The 16,283-nt window shown below is 36.2% G+C and overlaps 1 protein-coding gene across 2 annotated transcripts in view; it reads right to left on the bottom strand.

The window, feature by feature from the left end:
• ROCK1 (Rho associated coiled-coil containing protein kinase 1) overlaps positions 1-16,283 on the bottom strand; it is a 137,961-nt gene that overhangs the window by 67,103 nt on the left and 54,575 nt on the right. For both annotated transcript variants that reach the window (XR_011472175.1, XM_070420534.1), the window contains exons 9-13: positions 15,554-15,645; positions 12,600-12,759; positions 8,590-8,650; positions 3,294-3,382; positions 676-724 (exon numbers count right to left, since the gene is read on the bottom strand). Coding sequence is in view for 1 of the 2 variants with exons in the window: in XM_070420534.1 (XP_070276635.1) it covers positions 676-724; positions 3,294-3,382; positions 8,590-8,650; positions 12,600-12,759; positions 15,554-15,645 (451 nt within the window). In the remaining variant the exon portion in view is untranslated. The remainder of the gene's footprint in view (positions 1-675; positions 725-3,293; positions 3,383-8,589; positions 8,651-12,599; positions 12,760-15,553; positions 15,646-16,283) is intronic.

Here is a 16,283-nt window from a genome sequence, read left to right as displayed (position 1 = left end):
TGATAATAAAAACTGCTTGATAGGTGAACATGGAAAACATAAATAATTTAAAAATCAGCCCTGACCGGTTTGGCTCAGTGGTTACAGAGTTGGCCTGCAGACTGAAGGGTTCCAGGTTCGATTCTGGCCAAGGGCATGTACCTTGGTTGCGGGCACATCCCCAGTGGGGGGAGTGCGGGAGGCAACTGATCGATGTTTCTGACTCCCTGTCCCTCTCCCTTCCTCTCTGTGAAAAATCAATAAAATATATTTTTAAAAAATCAATGTATTTCCCACTTGAGCACATGAAATTATGTTAATGTCAGTCCTTTTAAAATTGTATTTTTTCCTCTTTCCTATTTGTTTCTTTCTGCTATGGCTGCAGATTCAATTTCTGATCTCTTGATTCTTTTGCTCCTTTCTCACTGAGTTTTAACTATTAAGAACAACTGAAGTAAAATTTTTGTGCTAAAACTTCAACACTGTTCTATAATAAAACTATACCAAAATAAACTAAAGTATAATCTAATCTGCATCACTTGAAACTGCAGCTCCAATGTGAGGCTTTCATCGTAATTTTTTGTATTTCAACCTATAAAGTTCAAATGTAATTTTCTCAGAAAACAAAACAATCTGAAAGAGTGGGGGAAACTCTCAAAAAAGAACACTTCTGATTAGAAAGCCAAAAGTACATACCTCTTCATCCAATTCTTTCATTATTTTGTCTATTTTAATGTTTGAAGTTCTGTAAAAACAAAAGCAATGTATATTAAAAATATGCTTATTTTTTATTAACCTTGAGTAGAAACCTACATTTCTCACTTTTCCATTTAATTAAGATTTCTTAACTGTTTTTGTGCTGTGGATCTCTTCGGCAGTCTGGTGAAGCCTATTGCCTTTTTTCAGAATAATATTTTTAGCATAAAATAAAATACAGAGGATTAAAAAAAAGCCAAGATATTGAAATAAAGTCATAAACTTTAAAGAAAATGTATGATTTAGTAACATGTGTGCTTCTTTGTTAACAAAGTAGTAATTCAAAGTAGTAGTGAGCACAAATGATATTTAGAGATAACAATTGTATTATAAGAAAATATTTGTAATTTCTATTGATAATAATTTCACAGCTACTGCAAATAATTGTGGTTTACTGCTGATGTTTATAAAGGAAATGCTGAATTTCACTTGTAAGTTAGAGAAAATATTCACTTTTTCTTATCCAAGTTTAAAGACCTTGAATTCCATCCATGTTGCTTATGTTATATTAGATACTAAATAAAAATTAGCCATTTGCCGAAACCGGTTTGGCTCAGTGGATAGAGCATTGGCCTGCGGACTGAAAGGTCCCAGGTTCGATTCCGGTCAAGGGCATGTACCTGGGTTATGGGCACATCCCCAGTGGGAGATGTGCAGGAGGCAGCTGATCGATGTTTCTCTCTCATCGATGTTTCTAGCTCTCTATCTCTCTCCCTTCCTCTCTGTAAAAAATCAATAAAATATATTTTAAAAAAAATTAGCCATTTATCCTTTAATACAAAATTAAGTAAATGAAGAGAAAGGTAGCATATAAAAATCAGTAATTATACTCACTAACAACTTGAGCAAAAATTTGAGGTAAAGTAAAAGTATATTATCTTTATCACAATTCATTTTCTTTGGCTCTAAACATAATTCTGAGCTTTAAATTTGCATATATAATATTTTACACGAATACTCCCTCAAATACCTCATTCAGCATTTCCAGAACTTAACTTACTCCTTCCTTGCTCTACACCCTTACCCACGATACTAATCTGCTTCTTCTCTAAGTGTCCCTAAGGATACCACCTAGAAATCATCCTTGACTGATCTTCCTCCCGCATTCCCATTTAATTGAGTTAGTAAATGTCATGGGCTGCCAACTAACCAGAGTTCTTTTTAAAAAGGAAATTTGAACCCTGGCTGGTGTTCCCAGTGGTTAGAGCATCGGCCACACACCAAAGGGTTCAATTAGGGTCATACCTGGGTTGCAGGTTCAATCCCTGGCTCTTGTGGAACACATACAGGAGACAACCAATTAATCTGTCTCTTTTCACATGGGTAGATGTTTTTCTCTCTCTCAAAATCAAGGAAAAAATATCCTCTGATGAGGATTAACAACAACAACAAAAGTAAATTTTTTGTGTTTTTACTTCTATTTTTAAGTTGTTTTTTTGTTTGTTTTTGTTCTGTTTTTACTTCTTAGTTTAATAACTTTCAATGTTTTTCCATCACGTTTAGGATAAAAATTGCAAATTTCTTAGCTTGTCATAAACAAAGTCCTTCAAGATCTAGATTCTGCTGACCTTCCTTGCCTCAACCTAGGCTCCCACACACCTCACATTTTCATGTGATTATTGGCCACTCTGGCCATTCTTTTTTCTTTCCCAAATTGATCCTCACCACTATCACTACCACTAGTTTGTCATTTGCCTTTTAATTTTGATTATAGTATTTTTTGGATGCAGGAACTTTTCAATATTTATGTAATAACATCTATTTATCCCCCAAACCCGCTATTTCCATATTTTAAACTTAGAAATTCATTCCAAATCCCGGTATCATTTTATTATTTGCTTATGTTCAAGTGCTTTTATTAAAAAAAAGTTTGTATTATAAGCTTTGCTATTTATTCTATCAGGAATGGTATGCAGTGAGAATTTTACTTGTTTTCTCTTAACCCCAGTCACAAAATTGCCAGTTTTCCCAATTCCATTTGTTGCATACTTTATCTCTATGTTACCTCTGTATTTCACTTATTTAATATATACACTAAAAATATAAGAAAAGTTATTGTTTGTAGTAACTCACCATTATGCTGATATTTAAAATAATCTTTCTACATTTTCATAAATATATACTGTTATCAAATTTAGACTCATAGGAAAAAATTCTGAATTACTGCTCTAAAAAATCATGTCTGTAGCAAAAATTTAATGAATTTTAATCTTCGACAACATTTACATCTTAGAAAGCATCTGATTTAATGTAAACTAATTTGCTCTTTCAGCTACCTAATTAAAATGAGAGAGAAAAGCAATAAATCAGGCACCAAGGGAATCAACACTATGTAGTTTTTTAATAAGGCCATGAGGAGCAAATATAGTTTATATTCTGAGGAAAAGGCAACTATAACTAATGCCAACATACATATTACTTTCCAATTCTAACCAAGACATTCTTCATTGACTGTCTATTAGCACCTTACTTCTACTTTCAAGTGTTTACAGAGTGCAAATTTTAAGTAAGCTTCAATATACAACTTTTAATGTAATAAACATATAGTTTATTCTCACCTGCACTTCTGCTCCATTTCATCTTTTAATTGCATTTCATTATGCAGTTGTTCTTCCAGCTTATAAATTGTTTTTTGCAAACTCTCCTGCTTTAATTGAAAACAAAATAAAACTCATTCTACTAAGAGCATTCATAGAGATTTTTAAAATGGAACGTTTAAGTTACCATTTTACACTGTTTACTTCCCTCTCCCCCCCACACACCTACACATATGTAAGGCACTGTGGCAGGCATTAGTAAAAGAAAAACAAAAAAGATTTGGTCAACAGTTAAATACTGGGGCATAGGAGAATGAGAGGGTGAAAAAGAACCTACAGTAAACCATGGACACATAAAAAATATTACAATATAATGTAGTAAGTAATAATAAAATTATATATAAAATGTTATGAAGGAGAGAAGAGGTCACATCCAATTCTTCCAGGAAGATGTAAAGTTTGAGGTGAGACCTACAAAATGAAAGATATTTACTAAGCAGAGAAGGTAATAGAAGGAAGGCATTTTAGCCTTCCAAAACTAGAGAGGCAGGAGAAAATATGATATATTTGGGAATTAGAAAGAATTAAGTATATGCAGAGCACATAACATAACAGAATGAATCACCTAAAATTGAAAAAGTGAGTGGGACCATGATTCTTGTATGCAAAAGTAGGCATTTTGAAAAGGGAAATGACATAGTACTGACATTTTAGAAAGATCACTTCAGTAATAGTAAGGTGAATAGATTAGAGGGTAGAAAAATTTTAGACAAAGCAACCAGTTCCAGTATTTTCAGGTCTGATATAATGCAGAGGCTGTAGAAAGGAGAGGAGAAAATGGATAACGGTGTCAATTGGAAGGTAGAATTTATAGCCTAACAACTGATTAGAAATAAGAACAGAGTGCCATTACCAACGATAAGTAACGTAATAACAACTGCTGGGGAAGAAATGGAGAGAGAAGAACTGTGCGTTAAGCTTTGACCTAGGTTGAGGTGCCTAAGAGATGTGCAGGAAGAGAAGTCCAGTCAGAGAGAGAGAGGGAGAAGAAGAGAGAGGATTAAATAAGCCTGGAGCTCAGAGGAACAAGCTGAACATGTATGAGATTACCTGAAAATTAAAATGAACAGAGAGTCAAGATCAGAACCACCCTGAGAAACAGCCACACTAATAAAAGACAAACATACAAATTGACCGTACCTTCGCTACACCTTAAGCCATGCCCACCAGTCAAATCAGAGCAACTACATGCAAATTAACCCAACCAAGATGGCAGCCGACAGCCACGGAGCTGGAGCAAGCAGGAAGCTTAGTTGCCCCAATGATGGAGGAAGCCAAGCTTCCCAGCTGCTGCAACCGGCTCTGAGCTCCACTCAAAGCAACAAAGTTTCAATTATAGAAGATAAATAAACCCCAGATACCTGCTTTCAGCTGGCCGTGGCCACGGAGCTGGAGCGAGCAGGAGTGGGTTGCCCCTGGCCATGGAGGAAGGCAAGCTTCCCTCCTGCCTGCCCTGGCCTGCTCTGAGCTCCTCTCAAGGATACAAAGTTTCAATTATAGAAGGTAAATAAAGCTCAGAATAAAAAAAGAAAAAGAAAAAAAAGGAGAGGCTGGGAGCTTCCATCGCCGGGGGGGCTTGGCCAGCCTGAAAATGAACCTCAGCCCCTCACCCAGACTGTCCAGGGACCCCCCACCCTAAAGGGGGTGTGGCCAGCCTGAAAACAGCCATCAGCCCCTCACGCAGGCTGGACAGGCACCCCAGCGGGACCCCCACCCTGATCCAGCACACCCTTCAGGGCAAACCAGCCGGCCCCCACCCACTCTATCCTATATAATAAAAGGGTAATATGCAAACTGACCCTAACAGCAGAACGACTGGGAATGACTGGTCACTATGACACACACTGACCACCAGGGGGCAGATGATCAATGCAGAAGCTGCCCCCTGGTGGTCAGTGCACTCCCACAGGGGGAGTTCTGCTCAGTCACAAGCCAGGCTGATGGCTGCCAGTACAGCAGTGGTGGTGGGAGCCTCTCCCGCCTCCTCAGCAGCGCTAAGGATGTCCGATTGCAGCTTAGGCCTGCTCCCTGCTGGCAAATGGACATCCCCCGAGGGCTGCTGAGCTGCCAGAGGGATGTCTGACTGCCAGCTTGGGCCTGATCCCCCAAGGAGCGGGCCTAAGCTAGCAGGTGGACATCCTCCGAGGGGTCCCAGACTGCAAGAGGGCATAGGCCGGGCTGAGGAACACCCCGAGTGCACAAATTTTTGTGCACCGGGCCTCTAGTTTAATAATAAAGGGGAGGGAGGGAAGAAGCAAAGGACATAGGGAAGAGGAAGAGAACCTGCAAAGTGGACTGAAAATAAAATCCAAAGAGGCAGGAAGAAAACAAAAAGAAAAGAAAGAATGGGAACATGAAAAAGTTATAAACTCTGCAAGTTCTAAGGAGAAGGAATTAGTACAAATATAGCAAAAAAGAAAAACAGATATGGAATGAAAATTATTCATTGTATTTGACTATCGCAAAGCTATTCATTAGCATTTCTGCTAGAAGGCTTTCAAGGAAGAGTTGAAAATTAATTGCCTTTCGTCTTTAGTTCTAGGCTAACAGAAATAGTAGGCATGCCAATGTTTTCTTCTCCTCTGTGATCTCACCAGAGCAAAAGACGTGGCAGCCACTGAAAGAACGTATGGCAATCAGCACTGAGTAAGATCAGCCCCCCAAAACATGATTCCATTGAATATTCTTTGAAGTCCTGATGTACCACTAATCCTACAGATAAGTAATACACTGAGAAGTGGGTTACAGAAGCTCCTTACTGTCACTTTCCCCAGGTTAAAGGTGTTTAAATTTTAAAGATTACACAGCTCTTGTTAACTATATAACTTAGCAAATAGCTCTACTAGGATGAAAATTTAAGAAAGATGACTCGAACAGTTAACAGGTGCTCACATAGTTCATTTCCCTTCTTCTCACTTTCCCTTCCCATCACATGTTCTCCTACAGTTAAGAGTTAATGTATCAAGGAGAAAGAGGAGAATTATATCAACTTATAAAAAAATGATTGCTATCCACTCCCCTCCTCAGAATTATGTAGGCTATAGTACACAGAGTTCAAAAAATGCTCTAGGGGTGGCCAGATCATTATTTCTGATATTTATAAGAAAAGTCTGGTTTACCCAAAAGGACCTTCTCAAATGTAGCTAAGTAAGATTTTTACTTTAACCTCTATCTCCTGAATATGAGCTATATGAAACAGAAAGGACTCATGTCTCTAATAGTTACTTCCAGTCATTTTCAGTGGACAAACCAGTAGTCATTCTCCATTTGCCCCTTCTCCCTTCTCTCATTGAAGATCCATCCTCTGTCCCTTTTTGCCTTGAAATCTACACACTGAATTACCTGTGTTTTTTCTGTTGCCCTATAATTTTAAGGTTATTTCAGTGTATGGGGAACACCAGCAGGAAATCAGAAGGTGGGAGAAATAAAGTACTATTCATTCTCCCCACACGCTTCTTACATTGCTGTGGTTCTAGCAATGTTCTATATTCTATGTTTCTCTTTCATGATTCTACTAGAGGCCTGGTGCATGACATTCGTGCACTGGGAGGGAGGGTCCCTGAGCCCGGCCTGCGCCCTCTTGCAGTCCAGGACCCCTCGGGGGATGTCCAACTGCCGGCTTAAACTGTGGGGAGTGGGCCTAAACCAGCAGTCGAACCCGCTCCCCACAGTTTAAGCCGGAGGTCAGACATCCCCCAAGGGGTCCTTAGCACTGCTGCAGAGGCAGGAGAGGCTCCCGCCACAGCCACTGTGCTCACCAGCCATAAGCCTGGGTTCTGGCTGAGCGGTGCTCCCCCTGTGAGAGCACACTGACCACCAGGGGACAGCTCGTGTTGAGTGTCTGCCCTCTGGTGATCAGTGTGCGTCATAGGGACCAGTTGTTCTGTCAATTTGCATATTAGGGTTTTATTATATTGGACTAGAGGTCCAGTGCATGACATTTGTGCATAGGTAGGGTTCCTAGGCCTTGCTGGCGATCAGGGCTGATCAGGGCCTTCCTTCCCCCAGCTGCTGGCTGGGGCCTTCGTTCTGCGCTGCCCCCTAGTGGTCAGCACATGTCACAGCGAGTGGTCAAACTCCTGGTTGGTAGAACTCCCGAGCAGACAATTTGCATATTAGCCTTTTATTATTTAGGATGCTTTCTCAGTGCTATGGTAACAAGATTTGTCTCTCTTTGGCCCTTCAGACTAGGGGAAATGGCATCTCATTGTTAATCATTGGGTGCTTTAGCACTATTTATTTATTGCTCCTCTTGACTCTGCTTATACCATTGTTAATAGTCCCTTTATTAAACTACCTTCATTTAACAAGTGAATAGACAAAATGTGGCTTATACATATCATAGAACATATTCAACCTTAAAAATGAATAAAACTCCGTTACATGCTACAAAGGACCTGAGGGCATTAGGCTAAGTGAAATAAACCAATCCCAAAAAGTTAAGTATTATATGATTCCACTTATATAAGGTACCTAACGTAGTCAAATTCATAGAGATAGAAAGTAGAATAATAATTAACTAAGGGCATAGAGAGGGGACAATGGGGAGTTTAAAGGGTAGAAAATTTAAGTCTGGGATGAAGAAAAGGTTATGAAAATGGATGGTGGTGATGGTTGTACAACAGTGTGAAAGTGCTTAATGCCACTGAACTATACACTTAAAAACTGGTTAAAATGGTAAATTTTGTGTTATGTATATTACCACACAAAATTCTCTTCATGTAAATCTTTCGAATGTGCCATCTCTTTTCCTATTAAGACTCTTACTGATACATTGATTTATCATAAATTCTTAACTCCAAGGGATTAGGAAGACCATGAATGTCTATCTGTGTAGCAATTTATAGTTTATTAACTGCCTCCACAGGTAATAGCCCATTTGATATTTAGGCAAGAAATCAAACTAGAGAGTAGACAGTAAGTAAAAAGTGCTATAAAAATTTAAGTTCAGCCCTGGCTCATTTGGTTGGAGTGTTGTCCCACACACCCAAAGGTGGCAGATTCAATTCCCAGTCAGGGCACATACCAAAGTTGCAGGTTTGATCCCCAGTTTGGGTGTGTATGGGAGGCAACTAGTGTTTCTTTCTCTCTCTTTCTCTCTCTGTCCCCCTCTAAAATATATGAAAAACATATCCTCAGGATTTAAAAAAAAAAATTCAGTTCACTAACTACATATTCAGAATGTTTACTTAATATCATGCACACAAAATACATTATCCACAAGGCAACTTTTTTAAAAGAATAAGAAAATACCTACCAAGCTTTTATCCACATTGGAGCTAGTTCTGTTATCATTAGGATTTGCTGAAGTTAAGTATCTGAAGGAACAAAGATTTTAAAAGTAAACAAAACAAAAAATTCTTAAATGTCTAATAACAATTGATATCAAATACTACATGTTTATTTTTTATTCAGTATTGTATTTGCTCTGTGTGTGTGTGTGTGTATGTGTGTGTGTGTGTGTGTGTGTGTATGTCAGAGAAGAATGGAGAGCGAGAGAAAGAAACATCAATGATGAGAGTCATTGATCGACTGCCTCCTGCACGCCCCACATGGGATCAAGCCTGCAACCCGGGCAAGTGCCCTGACCGGAATTGAACCGAGACCTCCTGGTTCATAGGTTGATGCTCAACCACTGAGTCACGCCAGCTGGGCCTTGCTCTGCTTTTTAAAAATTGAGTACAGGTAAGGTACTAATGCTGCTGCCGCCACTGCCCCTGCTACTTCTTCTGCCATGCTACCAACACTATTATTAATACTTCTATCACCACCACTATAGCCACTGCCTTGGTTAATCAGGACAGCTTTCTCAAAAAGTTTCTGAATAGCTAGAGCCCTTATGGGGCAGTATTAATGTACTAGATATTAATAGTAAAAAAAAAATAGAAGGTAAACAAGTATCTTTAATTACTTTTAAACATATTTAACAGCCCTGGCCAGGTGGTTCAGGTGGTTGGAGTGTCATCTTGTAAACCAAAGGTTGCAAATTTGATTCCTGATCAAAGCACATACCTGGGTTGCTGGTTCAATCCCCAGTAGGAACACATACTGGAGGCAACCAATCAGTATTTCTCTCTCACATCGATGTTTCTCTCTTTCTCTGCCCCCTTCACTAAAGTTGCTAAAAGCAATAAAAATATATCCTTGGGTGAAGATTAAAAAAACACAAAAACAAACAAAAAAAATATATTAATAGTGGTCTAAAACAGCAGGAAAATATGTCACTTCCTATGTTTTCCTTGAAAATTATTCCGATCAACTAGAGAATCAAATAATCAGGAGACAACAGGGACTATGCAGTAGATTGGTAGAGAAAAAGTCCCCTGTGAAAAATGACGAATTCTATATGTAGTACAATTTAATTCCATTGACTATTAAGTAATTCAGAAATTCAGTGTGAGATTCTGCATTATGTAAATAGAAGTATATAGCAATGCCAGTAAAATCTGAATTAGACAGGAGATAACACTTGTTGATCTCTAAGATGTCTTCTAAATTTAATATGCTATTAAACTTAATATGGTAAATTTTGTGTTATTATATACAAGCTGAAGTTGATATTTAGCTTTCTTCAAAATTAATAATGTTTCTTTGAATGCAGCACTGGAAATGTAAGAACACACCGGTATACATCCATTTATTCTTCTACTTCTTGCCTTATTTTCTTTTTCAAGTTTTTTTTGCATATTATATTGTTGCTTTTATAAAGAATCTGGTCATTTAGGTAACTTTTTGTGAAAGAGATGGTAGATGAAATGTAGCTAAAAAAGTTTAAGGCTATTTTTAAATCATTTTAAATTCAGATATACTTTAGCAATAAAGATCTCTGCCCTTAATAATTAAAAGTATGTTTAGGTTTCAGAAGCAACAATTTCAGAAGTTTGCTATTTTATGCCAATAATTCAAAATTATATTTACATATTATATATTACATTAAGGCTAGTCAATAAGCAATCATCCCCTTGACCACTCACATAATACATAATTACCAAAAAATGCTATGTCACTCAATAAGGTAATGCTACTTAAGACCAGAGTTCAATTTCTACTTTTCAGAACCTCGGAAGTTAGTTTGGGATATGTAGCATATGAATACAAGGAAAAACCAGAGAACATAATCAAGTGCATGACAACACTGTACAATGATTATCTAACTCAAAATTAGATAGTATAATGTTTATCTAATTCAAAATTAGCATTGTATAAACCTAAATAAAGTAATTAACTGCTATTATATAAGAAAATCCAAAAAAACATGGAGTCATTGACATCAACATCTCGAGTGTTTCAGACACTAAGCCAGAGAATAACTTATAAAACTGCAAAAAATAAAAAATGAAAGGATACTTCAGCATAAACCACTTTAAAGCTTCTCTGAGTATTTATTTCAGTATAAAAGAGCTATAGTATTATACTCATGGAGGCTTAGGAGGGAAAAAGAATTAAAACATGGAACTTTTCTAAGGGCCAAAACTCAAGTTCTACTTACCTGGTTGGTGATGCAACAAAAAGTATTCAATACTGTTTAACATTTGGGTTATTGGAAAAAATTTCATAAGCCAGGATTAAATTGCCTTCTTGTTTCCTAAACTTTACCTGAATTAGCACTTATTAAAAAAGTTGACTAAAATGACAAGACACTTCACTTTAAAATAAGGTTAGCTTCTAATAAACTCAAATTTAATAATTACTCCAAGCAATTAAAATACCTAATACCACCCTAATGGAGTATCATTTAATTTAAAAAAATGTATTTTTAAACATAAATTTAATAAATAGATTTAACACACCTAGTAAATGTTGCCATATAGCTCACTGTATATTGGTACAGTACTTTGTTCAGATTTCTACTGTGTAGCACTTACCAACCTATATTATACAATCTTATGCATATCCTCACTAGGATGTTAGCATCTCAAGAGAAGGTACTATATCTTATTCATCCTCTCCCTATACCTTGATGCTTAGTACATACTTGATAAAGAGTAAGTTGTCAAACATGTCTGTTGAATGAATGAATAAATAAATGCTCAGCAAAGTGAAATGTTAAATGTTTAACTTATATTTCAAGTCCATTTTAAAACACTAAAGCTAACGTTAGCTCATACTATCCTATGTAATAAAAGGGTAATATGCAAATCGACCATATGGCAGAATAACCAGTCACTATGATGCGCACTGACCACCAGGGGGTGGACACTTAATGCAGGAGCTGCACCCTGGTGGTCAGTGTGCTTCCACAGGGGGAGCGCCACTCAGCCAGAAGCCCAGAAGCCAGGCTCACAGCTGGCGAGCGCAGTGGTGGTGGCAGAAGCCTCTCCTGCCTCCCGGGAGCAATAAGCAGAGAGTGGGCTTAGTGCCTAAGCCAGTGGTCGGCAAACGGCGGCCCCTTCAGTGTGGTTCTTCCACAAAAATACCACGTGCGGGCACGCACGTACAGTGCAATTGAAACTTCATGGCCACACTCAAGGGGCCAAAGAGCCACATGTGGCTTGCGAGCCACAGTTTGTCGACCAATGGCCTAAGCCATCAGTCGGACATCCCCTGAGGGCTCCCAGGCTGAGGGACCCCCGAGTGAACAAATCTCGTGCACCAGGCCTCTAGTTAATAATAAACACTGACTGCTTACTCCATGTAAAGCACTGTTCTAAGTGTATTGCTGTGTTTTGGTTTACTTAACCTTTACAACAACCCTATGAGACTAGTGTTATCATTATTATCATAATCATCATCCCTATTTTTGAAAAAATGGAGGCATAAAAGGTCAAAGTCACTAGCTTAAAGTCACAGGGTCATACATGTTGTAAGATATTATGAATTCATATAGTGGTTTTTGGAAGGAATCACAATTTCAAAGAACTAAAAATTATAGGCCTTTGGTAGTATCAATATAGTGATGATAATGCTAGAAAACTGTATGTTGTTCTAAAATGTTATTATAAAACCAGAACTCCTTGGATAATAATATTAACCATAATATTAGTATTAAAAGAAGCTTTTAACCTATTAATTGCTAAACTTGAAGATATAGAGTATATCATTCAAAAAGGAATTTCTATAAAACAATATTCTGAACATGGATGAGTCTGAAATTAAATATGAAATACTAGAAAAATCATGCATTGCTAAAAATGATATATTATTTTAATGACATTTTATCTCTTTATATACCATTAAATCTATTTTAAAGTTTTTCAGATAGTTTTTGGATACCCTAAGGAAAAAAATACAACACAAATTAGTGCCTATCCCTAAAATCATACTTACCTACGATTGCTATAATATGTAAATCCTACAAAAGGTAATTGATTGCCAACAAAAGCTTTTGGTATAGGGAATGTTTCCTCATCTCCTTTATCTTCTTCCAAGTCATCAAAGTTACTTGTATCAATGTCACTACTTAAGTCAGGTACAACTGGTGCTACAGCTAAAAAATAAAAATAAAATTAGCAAAATTTAACTGTCAACTAGTTGTTGATTCCCTACATTTCTAGTCTATATAATACTAAATAGTGAAAATCTTTAAGTGGTACATGGTATTCCAGAAAACCAAAGGCTTTGAAGTCATACAGACTTAGATATGAATCCTGGCATTGTCATTCACTAGTGTGACCTATAGCCTAGTTATTTAGGTATTTTCAAATTTTCTGCTTTCTGTCTTTAATCCCACTCCTGTCATTTCTTTATTTATAATTCAAATTATTAGGAAAAAGTAACTTTATAAACTTAATACTGTGTACCTATAAATTAAGAGTGAATAAGATCAGAAAGCTCATAGATATCTGCGAAAAATCAAGCTAACTTGTACCCTGCTCCCACACTGCCAAGGAACAGATGGTAAAGACTAATTATCTTATAACTTACATTTAAGTGGTAAAACTATCAAAAGAACTATTATTTGCAAAAGTTAAGCAATTTTGTCAACAAAAATAAGAAAGCTGAAAACAATTAAAACTGTTATATAATTTTTAAAAACTTAGCAGGTCAGAAAGATCAGTTCAGAATAAAAGTATTTTTGGTATTTTAGAGGTGGGAAGTGAAAGGGGTAGGAAGAAGGAAAGAGAAGAAAAGAACAATCAAAGTCTACATACTTTAATTTTTCTTCATTTTTTTTTAAATAACCACAAAATAGGCATTATTAGGTTTAGGAAAAACTATTAAAATGTTTGCAAGTAGGTTAAAGCTAAGTATATGATAGCAAAACCATAAATAACATTAGAGAGCTTTAAAAAATATAGAAATGCTAATACTAACAGAATTATATAATTACAGAAATTCTTTAAATATAAAATTCTTTTGATTTAAGTCAATGAAGTAATTCACTTTACCAGTTTTCAAAACTATAAACAGTTATATTAAAGTGGTACAACAATATTATAAAATGCCATTGGTTTGGACCCCCCAATTCCACTAGACTGAGCTACACAGGTAAAGAACGTTTGCTGACCACTCCTGTTTTCCTAGTGCCTGAAATAAAATAGTGCTCAGCACACAGATGTTCAATATTTGTTGATTAGATTACCTCCCCTTCTAATTAATGATCAGCTTTTCAATACACAAAAGGAAATGATGTCCTTACTTTTTAGAGTCATTTATTGTGTGGTTATTCTAGTTATTAATGCATTGTTTCACTTTGAAAAGGAATTTAAAGCAATACAAAAGACACTGTATTTCTCCACTCCCCTTTTAAATTTTCTTAAGATTTATAAACACATTTGTATGTTTCCAGCCTTCTTAAACATTACTAAGTGTAACTTGAATAAAAACATAGAGCTTTTCAATGCAACCATTCATCACCTCGCTCGCTGCTCATCTCTCTGTCTTGCAAGTTTCTCATGCAACATGAAGGCAACAACCATGTCACATTTACTTGTGAGGAGGATGAAGTTTCTTACTTCCCAGTGTATAAGTATTAATAAGTTCTCTCAAGGTCAAGCTGCTACTATAGCTTGTCCAGGTAACAGGTCATTCAATGTCATTCTGTCTAGCGGTGTAATTTCTTAATTTCCACAAGAATTTATTTCTCCTTTTCTCTTCTCAATTTTATAGCTTAATTTAATACATACATAGTACTCAAACACAATATAACTATTTCTTTTAAAATGTTTGATAACTAAAATACTTCACTAATTTTGGCAAATATACACAATCTATTTCTTCAAATTTAGTAAGATTTTTCTCCCCTGAAAGTCTCAAATAGATAGGCAGTCCTTAAGACAAATACCTAATTTGTAACTGTTCCTAAAATCACACAGCTGAGTTCATTTCCATTATTACTGTTCCTTGGTATTACTATGGTAGGAATGAGGGGCTGTATATAATATCATTTCTTTGACAAATCAAAGGGAAGAAAGTTCCTGAGACTTAAACAGGGGAAAGATAAATTCTTGGCCTCCCAAATCCACAAAGATGATGGGAACTTTGGTGCCATTATCATTTTGATTGAGCTATGTTGAACTAGGTTTTCTGTGAATCATCATATAGTTTTAACTTTTTTAAAAAATATAGAAATGCCCTAAACTGACTGAAAATGAACTTTTTGCATACTACATATTTTTATTTGTGAATTGAAAGCTTCAAGCCTACTGGCATCAAGTATATCATAATTTCTACTAACATCTATATGATAAAAGGCCTGTGGTTGTGATGCCATAACGGTGTCATGACCACAACCGGTCACCAGGAGGAGTCAGTCTGGGTCCTGAGTCCACCCCCAGTATGGTGGGAGTCAGTCTGGGTCCTGTTGGCGCAGCGGGTCTGGGTCTTGCGCGATACCACACGCTGGGAATCTAGTATATTGATAATAGAACCTTATATTTTATGTTAGATTTAAGTAAAAATAAGAGAATACCTTGTATTTTCACAAGAAATATATTTAAATTTAATTAACCTTTTTTTATTGACTCTCCCACAATGAGATATTAATGTCTAAAACAAAGAGCAATTCAACTAAGTTCAAAATCAAATTGTGACTGCTGAGCCCAACTCCATTACATGTATATATTTCATTTTGTTATCTTGAGTGTAATGTAAAAGAAGTAACAGTGCAATTTTCCCAATACTATCAAATAATCTCTCTTTATCTAAGTTAGGACAATACCCATATTGCATCTGTGTATTTTAGATTTTCATTAGCTATACACAATATATTAGCAAGGCAGTTTGAACAGACTACACTACTTTCAAGTATTCACTGTGATATGCAAGAAAAATTAACTTACTGTCTCGAAGTGTTTCCCAAGCCCACTGATCATTTTTGAAGAAGAGATGTCGTTTGATTTCTTCTACACCATTTCGCCCTAATCTCACCTCTCTGAATAAAGAAGGAAGGAGAAAAGTTATTAATAATTTAAGATATTATCATCTGTCTAGAATTTTTTGTGGGCATAATGCCAAATCTGTGCAGGATAAATATAGGTCTAAGTCACCCTAAAATTATACTGACTGTCAGCATAATTTTCAGCTTAAATAAAAAAGTTGAAGGCTGAGAATACGAAAATATTTTTTAAAGAAAACAACACATATTTGTTGATACTACATGATTTCACCCTGCTTCATAAGTGTAATAAATAAAACAGTAAATTTTCTTGATAGCTTTTTAAAACAGTGGTAGTTATACATTTTTTGCAACCAACAACTTTACTTCACACCAGAAGCTAACAAAAATTCAGAAAGGCATTTTAAATTTAAAATTTCCATTTTATAATCTATTAACTATTTCTGACCAATCCAAAACCAATAATAATTAATTATTGACATTACTGTGACACTTAAAGCTTTACTGAGACAAGTTAATGATTCTGGCCTCTTCAGTGAACACATAATGTTTAAAGATGTGCCTTTAGCTGATTTTAAAAGAGGAATGCAGCAACTTTTTTTTCTCTAGTAGTGTACTTATAAACAATAAGAATACCCTGAGTTCCAATTTTTTCAGGAGTTAAAAGGTAAATT

This window comes from Myotis yumanensis, unplaced genomic scaffold, assembly GCF_028538775.1.
Source record: "Myotis yumanensis isolate MYYU_CA2020_CCGP unplaced genomic scaffold, mMyoYum1.0.hap1 SCAF_7, whole genome shotgun sequence".
NCBI classification, from domain to species: Eukaryota; Metazoa; Chordata; class Mammalia; order Chiroptera; family Vespertilionidae; genus Myotis; species Myotis yumanensis.
The sequence above is the reverse complement of the archived record's forward strand: the minus strand, read 5'-3'. Positions and strand labels throughout refer to the sequence as shown.